The sequence below is a fragment of the Paramormyrops kingsleyae genome, chromosome 6 (assembly GCF_048594095.1).
Source record: "Paramormyrops kingsleyae isolate MSU_618 chromosome 6, PKINGS_0.4, whole genome shotgun sequence".
Lineage (NCBI taxonomy): Eukaryota > Metazoa > Chordata > Actinopteri > Osteoglossiformes > Mormyridae > Paramormyrops > Paramormyrops kingsleyae.
Window position 1 is genome coordinate 34,076,034 of NC_132802.1, and position 12,488 is coordinate 34,088,521.

General features: G+C 41.4%; 1 protein-coding gene across 6 annotated transcripts in view; it reads left to right on the top strand.

Annotated features, from left to right (window-relative positions):
- The window catches only part of c6h3orf18 (chromosome 6 C3orf18 homolog), a 31,190-nt gene that overhangs the window by 7,439 nt on the left and 11,263 nt on the right, over window positions 1-12,488 (top strand). For 5 of the 6 annotated variants that reach the window (XR_011992002.1, XM_023821023.2, XM_023821022.2 and 2 more), the window contains exons 2-4: window positions 2,584-2,975; window positions 9,722-9,747; window positions 10,001-10,127. Coding sequence is in view for 5 of the 6 variants with exons in the window: in XM_023821023.2 (XP_023676791.1) it covers window positions 2,721-2,975; window positions 9,722-9,747; window positions 10,001-10,127 (408 nt within the window). In the remaining variant the exon portion in view is untranslated. Of the gene's footprint in view, window positions 1-2,583; window positions 2,976-9,721; window positions 9,748-10,000; window positions 10,128-10,527; window positions 11,015-12,488 lie in introns of those variants that run through there. The other variant, XM_023821026.2, reaches the window with a different exon arrangement.

Consider the following 12,488-nt stretch of genomic DNA (forward strand, 5'->3'; position numbering starts at 1 on the left):
GCAGAGTATGAGCCAGTATCTCTTTCACAGGCCACTTTGTTTATTAGTCTCACAAATGGCAAAAATGTTTCACAATAGACCTTCACAGAGGAGACATTCCATTTATCATCTCCATTCACATTGTTCAATGAAAAAAAGCTCTCAAAGCTTTTTTTTTGTATAATTTCATCACAACAAAAGTGCTAGTCATTTTAATATAGTTTAAAAAATAGATACGGTGGTTTGAATTATATTGCTAAATGTTTATCTGCAAATGAGTTGAAATAATATAAAATAAAGAACTCACTGGTATTGCATTGTTAGTTGACGACAAAGCATATAGGTCAGATTTATTCTAAAAAATCTGGCTATATTTAAAAAGCTGTGATCAGTAACAGAATCTGTCCCCCGTGGTTAATCAGCTTTGAGGTCAGGGAGCGACGACCAGCACTCCACAAACATTTCAGAGAAACTTGGCCAGTTTCCCAACTTTGAGGCTCATTCAGCATCAGGTTTTTCAGGCTCAGGCAGCGCTGGGTGACAGGTGGGAGTGGAGCGAGTGCATCGTGTGGGGCCTCACTGATTAACGAGTCAGGCAGTGTGCAGGTGGCCACACAAGGCGGTGATAGGGGCCTAAGCAGGCAAAGCACGTTTGTGTGTGGGTGTGTGTGCGTTTGTGTGGAAATGCTTTCATACCGCAGGGCCAATTTTCTAGACATTTACTGGGGCCTGCTTTCCTTGGTACTGTACTTGCGTGGTGATGTGACGAAAGACAGCCACCCACATCCTGTCTGCTCCTGCACACTGGCACTGCAAACGTCAACGTGTATGAGAGAGAGACAGTGCCATGCTAAAGGCTCAAGATAGCGTAACGGGAACATTCGGCGGGGGGGGGGGGGGGTTGTGGATTGACAGGTGTGGGTTGTGGTTGGTGTGAAAAAAATGGCTGCATGTTCTTTTCCTATAGCCGCCCCTTCCCTGCTCCCCCCCCCCAGGTTGACACAACAAACACAGAAACAAATGACAAAAAGATAACGCATCAGTCAACACAGTGAACGCGTAGCCCTCCCTCACACCTACGTTCAGTTTTTTGGATGAGCATTGCTTAACATGTGCTGCACTCCTGTGTAAGAGTGTACGTACCGCAATGCAGAAGTTAAACTTTTTATCCAGTAATGAATATATCAGCCTTTTAGCCAAAACTGACTGATTACAGAGTTGCTGATATGTCTGAAAACCAAATAGATCACACCAACATCTGTATATTTTATTATATGAAGCTTAATTATTCCTTTCACACTGGATTTCTGATATGCTTACATAACTAACCCAAACTCTACAGCTTACTTGACTCATAATAGTGTTTTTGCTTCTTTTAACAGCTAGACATTAATATGGTGTATTTGGTGTCTTTCTCATGGGGCAACAACAGAGCTCCTTTACAATGTTTACAAACTACTTACTTCATTGTCTTTGCCATACAGACATGCTAGCCTGCAGAAACAAATGATGTGTGTGAGGGCAGAGATCTCAAAAACAGTCATTGCCGTCTTCTCCCTTCTTCCTGCTCCCCCCCCCCCCCTTCCCCCATCAACCGTCAGGGTTTGTGGACAAGGGGATTTGAAGAGGAAGCCTGCGGTTTCATAGTAACCATCTTTCCGTTGCCCTTGCCCTTGTGTAAGCTTCTCTGTGCCTTCTCACCTTGGTGGGCCTGCCCTCCCCCAGCAGAGATAGAGGCCTCCCCTTTATCTGCAGCATTTAATGCCATGGGGTCCTCAGAGAAATTTAAGGGGTGCAGGTGTTCCCTCTGTCACTTCCCCTTTTTGGTTACCATGGTTTCATTCCTTCTTCTCCGAGTGCAAAACATGTCCTAAGCTTTCTATAGAGTGACTTTCCTTGTTTATTTTCTGTTATTACACCCTGTGTACAAAGTCTATTTCCCATAACCTACATGTCTCCAAGGCTAACTGTTGTCGTGCCATTGTTAGACTACTTCTATTTAAAAAAGCAAATTCTCAAAATGTTCTTAAACTCATACTGATATTAAACATAGAAACTGCCCTTAAGAACTCACTTTCTTTATCTGTAAAAAGTTTCGTTTAAAAGAGAAAATATTTTTCTTGTGAACTATGAAGTTAATGTTTAATTACTTATAAATGATATAATGATGTAAATTCTCAGGTTGTCTTTGGATATCCATAAATCCGTTATACAGTTTCTCTGTAAAATATTTATAAGCTGTCAAGGCCTGTTTCTTTTTGTCACTAAGTTATAACAGAGTCAGGTAACAACGGCATTCCTGTACTATGACTGCCTGATTGTTTTGACTTGATGCAAGTTTTGTGTGCTGTAATCATATACCGGTCTCTTTACCTGTGGTTGGTAACAGAAACGCATTCATAATGCATTAATTATGAGGTTGCAGCACACCTGCTGGGCATTTGTCCTTCCTGCATTATTAAGGAGAGTTCTCTAAAATTCCATTCTGGAACCTGTGTGTTACTAAAATGAGGGCATTTCCGTAGTAGGGATACAATGATTGAAACATTTTTGATATGGCTTGCAGTGTGAGAATTATGTCTATGAGATGGCCTTTTCTTTCAGAGAGAGCTCTCGGTGCTTGAGACAGGAAGGCTGAGCTCACCATGATTCAGCAGAGCCTGTTTCTGTGGGCAGTAGTGCACCGCACTGCGAAGTGACTCTTTCCCAAAGGACCCTACTTTTCCCCTGATGAAGAAACGATGCCAGTGACGACCACAAAGTCCCAGCTACCCAACACTGTCCCCACCACTGTCCTCTTACGGGGCTCCACAGTGTATGGGGACAGGCGGCACAACATCACCTCCAGAACAACCCCCATGACCATGACAGTGGCTGCAAACGATACTGGCTTCAACTCCACTAAGCCGTCCGAGCCAGTGGCTGGTGGGTATGGTGCGGCAATGGTGCTGGTACCCTTTGGTATCATCACTGTCATAGGCCTGGCTGTCGTCATGGTGAGTGAAGGCCCACACCTGTGCATCTTGGGACTTTCTACTGGATAACTCATTCTGATATGCCTGTCTTTCAGTCTAGCTGATCTGCACCCTTCAGTTGGCTAAGCACTCTTCATCTCAATGAGCAGCAATGCATAACCCATCCATCCATCCATTTTCTGTAACGACTTATCCTGTTCAAGAATTGTAGGGGGTCTGGAGCCTTCCAAGAGGCCATGGGTGCAAGGCAGGGAACAACCCAGGATGGGGCGCCATTACAGGCCACCCTCACATACCATTCACTCACACATGGACACCTGCAAACAATTTGATAACTCCAGTTGTATGAGGCAACAGTGCTAACCACTGCATCACCATGTCACCCCCAGTTCATAACCATAAACAATAAATACATAATAACATGTTAACACTCCACATTCATATGCAGAACACTCAGAGATGAAATGTGGAAATACAGCCGGAAATTAAGAGACCGCAGCACAATTTTTTGTTTCACTTGTTTCTCAATTAATGGGTGTGTGCGTGTATGTTTTGTGTGTGTGTGTGTGTGTGTGTGTGGATATATTTATATATTTCTTGCAAACAGCAGCCAGGTTCTTCCCTGTTTCTCATTAATGAAGGGCTCCTTCCTTGCTTTATGGGACTTCAGTCCTGCTTCTAGGAGCCTGACTCAAACTGTCCTAGCAGTGCTGTGAGAGAGGGTCCCTTACAGTGTCTTGGCTTCTGGATCTTGTGCACAGGCTTTTGGCTGGGGTGGATCCAGTGGTCATGGTCCATGTTGGCACCAAAGACATAGGCAAGAGTAGGAGGGCTGTTCTGCAGGAAAAATGTATAGAAGTCGCAGATAAGCTTAGAAGCAGAACGTCCATGGTGGTATTCTCTGGAATACTTCCCGTGCCATGTGCAAGCCGGGCTAAGTTAGCTGAACCATAGGGGAACCAGTGTATTGGGGAGGCGTATGTGTAGAGTAGTTGAGGAATGTTTAAACTAGGGACTGGAGGGGCAGCTAGGTTAGTTAAGAATATAGGTGGGGGAGACGGAACGCCTCAAATAATAATGAAAGTGGGCACTATAAAAGTCCTGCTCATTGCTGTCTGTATTTAAATGCTAGGAGCCTTTGATTTACAGGCTTTTATTTCATCAGACTATTATGACATTATAGGAAAAACAGAAACATTGTTGTGTGATGATGGTGGAGAATGTATAATATAATATGGATGGTTACTTGTTGTTCTGTAATGACCAGATAGGCAAGAAAAGAGTTGGTGTTGCAGTAAAAGAAAACATAAAAATAAAAGTACTGAAGCTATATGGGTAAAACTAAATGCTAAAAACTCAAATGACCTAATTGTAAGTGTTTGTTATAGAACACCTAATGTAGCTGCAGAGGAAAGCAGAATGTTGCACAACAATGATTATGTAGGAATTATTAGCTCAGGTAAATTTTAATATCTCCACCAATATGCTTTGAAATGAATCAAATTTGAATGAATTATTATTTAGTGCTGGTTATTAACCAAATGTTATGCCGAATGGTCGGCTCCTCCAAACTCAATTGCGGGATCCCCGTTAGTCTGTTAATGTTAGACTTAAATGGGATTCACTAATTACCAATATCGCTTAGTAACCTGGGTTAGAAGGGTCGTCCAGCGAACTGCATCACCAGGTAATGTAAAGGATTGGTAGCGAAGCTCCTCTCACGGCTGATGAGAGAGAGTCTCGCGATATTTCAGGCGAGTTTGAGGTTTCAGAGCATGTAGCAAGATCGCCCAAAGGCAGGGACTATTGTGAGCACTCAATGAACGGAGGTTGAAGTTGTGTAAAAGACATGCATTTATTCTTAGCTAACACAACAACTAACATAAGACAGACTTTACACCTAACACAAACAACAAACACGAAATAACGGAATACAAACAATGTAATTATGAATATGCAATGACCAGATTTAAATGAGTAACCTTAAAGGGAAATACTGTTCTGCAAGGCAAGCACAGTTTGTGGAAACACGACCCTAAAGTCTTATAGCAGGTTAACAGAATAGCTTAGGTTGTTAGAATAAGAGGAAGTTGGTTTACTTGGTTCTAGAGTGGGGGGAGGGGGTCTTGGCAGTTGGTTGCAGAGCTGATGAGCTGATGGGATGACGGCACTCAGGAAAGCGCTGCGTTTAGAGCAGTTACTGGAATGGAGCCCCTTGGATTCTCTCTCCTTGTGAAGCTTTGTCTTTGTTGCAGTTCTCTGTCTAGCTGGGCCTTCACCGGAGGGCTTCTTGTGGGCTTCTCTTCTCCTGGGCTGATGTTCTCTGCCTCTCTTCAGGCTAATGGTCTTTCTGCTCCTCTCGGGCTGATGGGCTTTTCTCTGCTCTCCTTTGTTCTGAGGTGCCAGGTTTTTATGGTCTAAAGTTCATGAATAGGGATGACCAGGAATTCGACTCCTGGACCAATGGCTGACCATCCATTTGGCAGGCTTTCGGAAGGGGGTCTGTATCAGTCCTTTTAGGATTTATGACCAGACTGATTCTCCCTTTACTGATGATTTTCATTAAGCTGGTATAACTTTTGACACATCCACTTTCATGGTAACCACTGACCAGATTTGGAATCAGAAGTGATTGTCCATCAGTTTGACATCAAACATGCCATACCTGCTTCACAGGTTCACACCTCATACCATCTGTATTAATTGATTAACAATTACTTATATTATGTATGTGACTGACTCACATCAGTATATGATGCAGGTGTTTTGGGTTGCACCTCAACAGATGTTACACTTTGTGCAGACATTACATCATATATTCACATTAAAAACAGCACATCTTATCCTTAGATAGGCGTGGCCGTTAGTTTGTGGTAATACCAATTTAAGTTGCACATCTGGAAACAACATATTTTGTTTGGTGTGGCTTATCCCAATTGATCTTCTCCAGAATGGATAAGGTACACCTTAATTCAGTTCTATTAATATAGCATGGTAGAACACAGAAAGCTTGGTAATGGACCACTAAGATCAGATAAGGACCACAAAGGAATGTTGGAAGAAAGGGGGGGGGGGGGTGCTAAACAAAGAAAGAAGAATCTCTGAAAGTTAGGACACACTAGGATACCTGGTTAGACTATTCAACTTTTCTTCTGGTATAACCATGAGAACATATATCCAGGGGTAGCTAATACCTATTTATTTATTCAAATTTACATAAGTGTTCAAGTGTGAAGGGGTAAAATAGGTGATACTCCGTGAACATGGTTATGAGGGTAGCACACAAAACACTAAGATTGTCTAAGAACACATACAAATATAACCTATCTGTATATTGAGACTGTTAGTCACGAGTAAATCAACATAGAGGGTATACAAAAGCCACACTTAAAAGAAACTTTCTATAGGGTGTTGGTCTGTTGGGTGAGTGGTATGTAAGGCAGGATGTCTGGGGAGGGGGTTGTGTGCCAAGTCGAGGGACCCCTGTCCTTGAGGTCCACTCTGCTGTCTGTAGGTCCCTAAATCTTTGAGCAATAAAAGTTGGAGTGCTGGCATCCCTTTTTATGTGTGTGTGTGTGTGTGTTTATGTGTGTGGGGTCACTAACCCCCCTTTGGTGCCTAGGCCAATGTCTACCTCTCATACCAGGCTCAGCCTTGTCTCAGGCCACCTGGAATTTAAGCCCTGTGATATGTGCATGTGTGATCCTACAATTATGAGTAATAAAAATGATGTGGAAGTTTTAAGTGATTTTTATTTACCTGGGATACAGTGGAACATAATCTCTGGTTCTACTGTAAATGAAATTGAGATGGTGGAATTGGTAAAGGATTGCTTTTTTTTACTCAGTCTGTTAAAATCCCTACTAAGAGAGAAGCCATTCTGGATCTTGTTTTCTCTAATAACCTGGATAGGATTGGAAAATGTGAGAGGTGGAGATTTCAGGTCCAGAGAGAACAAATCCACTGTTGAGTATAGAGGGTTACAGTCACACAGTACTCAACTGGTTGAATGAAACAAAATCTTGGTCTGGATTTGAACTCTCCGGACTTGAAATTTCCACCTCTGTTGACAGTATTGATCATAACATGGCTAAATTTGAGGTTAATTTTAGTGTCCAAAGAGCAAAGTCCAAAACAAAAATATATAATTTTAGGAAGGCTAACTTTAATGGTATGAGACTGAATCTGAAAACTCTAAACTGGATGGAGTTATTGCAAGTGCAATAGGACTTCATAACTGTTTCCAGTAAAACTAAACCTAGGAAACTGCAAGGTGGTTTAATAGTGAAGTTAAGACTAAAGTCAGGAGGAAAAGGGCTCTGTTCCACAAACACAAAATAACTAATGATGTCGGAATAAAGCAGAAGTATCTGAATCTACAGGTTGAGTTAAAAAATAATAGACTCGCTAAGAGGAATGTCGAAAGGAAGATTGCATTGGAGGCTAAGGATGACATTAAAAGTTTCCTCCAATATTTTAACTCCAAAAGAAATTACTAATCTGCAGGATAGTAAGGGTCTTATAATTGAAAATGAAATTGATATAGTTAATGAGTTTAATGGTGGTTTTGCACGGGTATTCACTGTAGAGGACACGAGTAACATACCGACTTTTATTACTAATCCAGCATCGTCTATGACTAATATGTATAAATGAAGCTTATGTTCTTATGTGCTACAAAGCCTAGCTAAGATCAAAATAAATAAATCGCAGGGCCCTGGTGGCATCTTACCTATGGTTTTAAAAAGGCTGAGGGATATTATTAGCCAACCTTTAATTTTTTCAGAAATCCTTATCTGCTGCTGTGGTACCTTCTGATTGGTAGCATGCTAATGTAACTCCCATGTTCAAAAAAGGGGATAAAAGTAATCCAGCAAACTATAGGCCAATCAGTTTAACTTGCATAACTGGAAATGTAATGGAAGCTTTAATCCAAGTGAAAACGGTAGATTATCTGGATTCAAATAACATTCTGAGGGATAGCCAACGTGGATTTGGGAGAGTTAGGTCCTGTTTAACTAATCTTCTTGAGATCTTTGAGGAAGCTACAAGAAAAATTGATCACAAAATTAAATGTACTCTAATTAGATTTCTAGAAGGCCTTTGATGTTGTCCCCCACAAACATCTCCTGCTTAAGCTCAAAGCAACAGGGATTTTATGAACTGTAGCAGTTTGGATTGAAAACTGGTTAACAGACAGGAAGCAGCGGGTAGTTATTAGAGGCACAATGCCACAGTGGCCCTGTGTTCATAGTGGGGTACCACAGGGTTCAATTTTAGGACCACCATTATTCCTAATTTACATAGACAATATCAACTCTAATATATACAGTAAATTGGTTACATTTGCAGACAACACCAAGGTGGGTGGTGTAGCAGATACTGAACTAGCAGCTACAGCAGGACCTTGATTTAATTAGTGACTTATATACCTGGCAGATGAAATTTAATGTAAGGTAATCCATGCAGGAAGCAGAAATATAAAGCACAGATTTTTTTATGTATTTATATGTATACCTCGGTGTGTATGTTGATGCTTCCATGTCCCACTCTTGCCAGTGTGGGGAAACAATTAAAAAGGCCAATAGGATGTTGGGTTACATCTATAGGTTTGTGGAGTTTAAGTCAAGGGAGGTGATACTAAGATGATACAATTCCTTGGCAAGACCCCACCTAGAATATTGTGTGCAGGTTGGTTACCTTACCTTAAAAATGACATTGCTGCAAGGGCTACAAGAATGATTCCTGGTCTTAGAGAAATGTCTTATGAGGAGAGGTTAGCTGAGCTGAATCTGTTCGGCCTCAAGCAAAGGAGACTAAGGGGGACATGATCCAGGTATATAAGATTCTAATACAGTAGGTATGGATGCTGTTCAGCCAAATGGTTACTTCAATATTATTTCGAATACAAGAACTCATGGCCGTAGGAGGAAATTAGCGGGAGAATATTTTAAACCGGATTTTTACATAGCTTGTAGTTAGAGTATGGAATAGTCCTCCTGTTAGTGTAGTGCAAGCTAAACCCTGGGTTCCTTTAAATCAGAGCTAGATAAGATTTTAACAACTCTGAGCTATTTATTGAGTTCTCCCAAAATGAGATCGAACGGCTGCTTCTCGTTTGTAAATTTCTCATGTTCTGTACTTTTCTTATGTTCTTATGCACTTCATACCTGCACTTAATGTTTTCCTTTCCTTTGGAAGTTACTTGATGTCACCCTACGGTTCATGAGAAACTGAAACATATAAGTGAACGGTCATCTTTGGCATTAGAAAGGCGCTTCTTTACCTTTACCTGGCTGGTTTCTGGTCGTTTCCAGTGTCTCATGCTTCACCTTATTCTTGTGCACTGCTGTCTTAGAAATTTTAAACCTGGACGCACCCTACTGCTCAGCGTAGCCTTATGCCAACTGAACCAGGATTAAACCAGGACTTTAAAATGCAGATTTATTTAAAAATATAGAGTGGTCTCTTAATTTTTTTTCTATGGCTGTAAGTCTTAGACTGTAGCAACAAAAATTATTTTTTGTGCATAATGAAAAAGACTGTTCCTCGATCATGTCTAGCTATTTATTGAAAATACACAATGATGAGCTCTGGCCATTGGTGATTTACTTGACAGTTAGTCAAGTAAATGACTAACTGTCTCTCAAACATACCCTTCTAGTAGGCCCCTTGGTCATCTGAAGTTGAGGGGCATTTCATTGTAAAACTTATTTTATGTGATCTACATAAAGTTTTAACTGTAATCTCTCCCGTCTCAATTTTAGATTCTGTACATCAGGAAACGTAACAGGTAAGAAGACACATCAGGTTTTTAGCTAAATGCAACTGACAGAGGAATTATGTTATGTTAAAGATGCTAATACCAAGAACACTGTACCTCCTTCTCTGAGCAGAAACCATTTACCCATGAATGTATAGATTTTCAGGTGCATGTGGTGATTCAGAGGACAGCCATGTTTTGCAGACCACTCTGTCACACACAGTTCCAGCCCTTGGATTCCTGGAGTTTCATCTCACTGACTGACAGCTGCTTTGACCACCAGGTTAGAGAAGCTGAGGCTGCAGCTGATGCCCATGTACAGCTTTGACCCGGCCGAAGAGCAGGATGAGCTGGAGAGCGAGGTGCTGGAACAGAACCGGGAGGTGGCTGCTGCTGGAGCTGAGCTCAAGGTATCCCTAGCCCCAAAAATGGCAACCATAACCCCTTAACCTTAATGGCAGCCTTAACCTCAATCATAAGTATCTACACAAATTACAAGTCTTTTGGCATTTTTAGTTTTTTGATTGCAGTCACAGATTTTTTATAAAATTTCCCCTTGAGGGGACTGAAAAAATGGTCCCCCAAAATAACATTGTTTGGGACATTTGGTAGTATTTACATGACCCCTAGACACACACACACGCACACACACACATCCATAGGCCCGTCATCCATGACGTCAGGGAACTTCTGATCTGACTCTAAGCAGGTTTCCTTTATTTCTGGTTTACCTGAGCGTGAAAGAGGGGTTTAATGCCACATTGAAATTTTGGAATACAAGAAAGCCTAACCCTAACCATCTGTCAACAGCAGACCATCTAACAAGCATGGCACTGTCATCAAGGAGATGCTACTGCAGTGATCCTTGTTGCTCCAGCTGCAAACAAAAGAAAATCCGTATTTGAATTTCCACGATTTCCCTCTGGATGATAAAATATGTGCTCTTTGGGTGAGGGCGATTAAAAGAGATGAGGGGCAAACTTTCAAAATTCTTCGTGGGAGCACCAATGTGTAGTCAGCACTATGCCCCAGAGGATGTATATCAACCAGTGGACGAAATTAGATTAAACAAAGAGCAGTTCCATCTAGATTCCACTGGAATGACTGGGGTATACGAATTAAAGAAATATTACAATTCCATTTTGTTAATTATATTTGCTTAAAATGCAAATAAAAATAAACAATGTGAGCATTCAATATTTATCTTGCATTTGCTTTTTAATACAGTTTGTATTCATCCATATAAAAACAAAGTGTTGATTTTCTGACAGCAATAAATTGTCCTGTATAATATAAACTATGTGAGATATCTTCGAGGTCTGAAAACATTTATTAAACATTTATCAACATATTTGACAATTCTAGAAAAAGGCTGACAAATTCGGCAGTCAGCTTACCAGCGAGTAAGAAAGCATCTTTGTACTGCTGCCTGGATGAGTGTCAGGAGATGTTTGTTCTAGGGGGCTTTACAGAGGGGGTAATGCCTGCTGCCATAGTAGGAAAGGATCATGACTATTAGTATTACAGAATAAAATGTGTCAGGGTTCTACAATAAAATGATTATTTATTAATTTTGTGCGCGGCTGGACTTGCTTGTCTAGTTTGCACCGTTTCGTTAGGGGAAATACGTCTGCAATCCATTTAACATCTTCCTAACTGTACTTGGGGCAGATTCACCAGAGACTCGGTGAACTCAGGGACGGACTGAACATCTGGTGCACTGGGCATTTTCCCGGTGGGCCGGTGTGCTATTTGGGCCAACACGGTTTGTTTATTTATTTATTGGTCTGACCTGACCATAAAACTCGTACATCGGCAGCCCAATTGACACTGGGTTGGCCCAATCACATTTTTAAACACCACCCCCATTAGCTTTGGTCCCTGATGGCTGCGTAATGCATTCATCAAAAAAAGTCAGCACAGGAGTTTATTTCCTGACCACCAGCCCATGAAACATGTTGATCTGCAGCTCATTGTTTCTTTTCTTAACTGACATGGGACTGGCACGATCTGTGCCGTTGTGCAGTGTCAGTCAGTCAGAATCGTCTGAGATGGAGACGAAATGCAAAAAGAGGCGCAAAGAAACTGCATGAAAAAGAGAAACTGGCTCTTCAAGCAGACAGTGCCAAATGTGCCAAAATTACTGATATGTTTGCCACCGCAGGGCCTTCATCAGCTCCCGTGGCTGATGATAGTGGTGGTGGCGGCAATGCCGGCTGTGGCACTCACAGTGAAGAGGATAATGTAAAAACTGCAGTAAGTTGGACTGCTTTCAGAACATTAAGGCTATGTTAGGGCTGGGCGATATGAACCAAAAATCATATCTCAATATTTTTTAGCTGAACAGGAATATATGATATATATCTCTATATTTTTTCCCATACAGTAATTACAAATAGACAGTTCCATGTCAGAGATAAATATCCCCAGTGTCACAAAGACACTTTTATCCATAGACAGCTGCACATGTACATGAAAAAACGGCTTACACATTTTTATTGTATTAATAAATTACATTTTTTTGGAAGTATTTAACGTGTCCATTCTCACTGATTCGATGTGGATCGGGTGGCAGCCAAGGGAGATTCTGGCGGACCGATCTCTGGCTGACAAAACTGGCTTTTGGGATATGGAATGTCACCTCTCTGGTGGGGAAGGAGCCTGAACTTGTGCATGAGGCTGAGAGATACCGGCTAGATATAGTCGGGCTCACCTCAACACATATCATGGGTTCTGGAACCAACCTCCTGGAGAGGGGCTGGATACTCTTT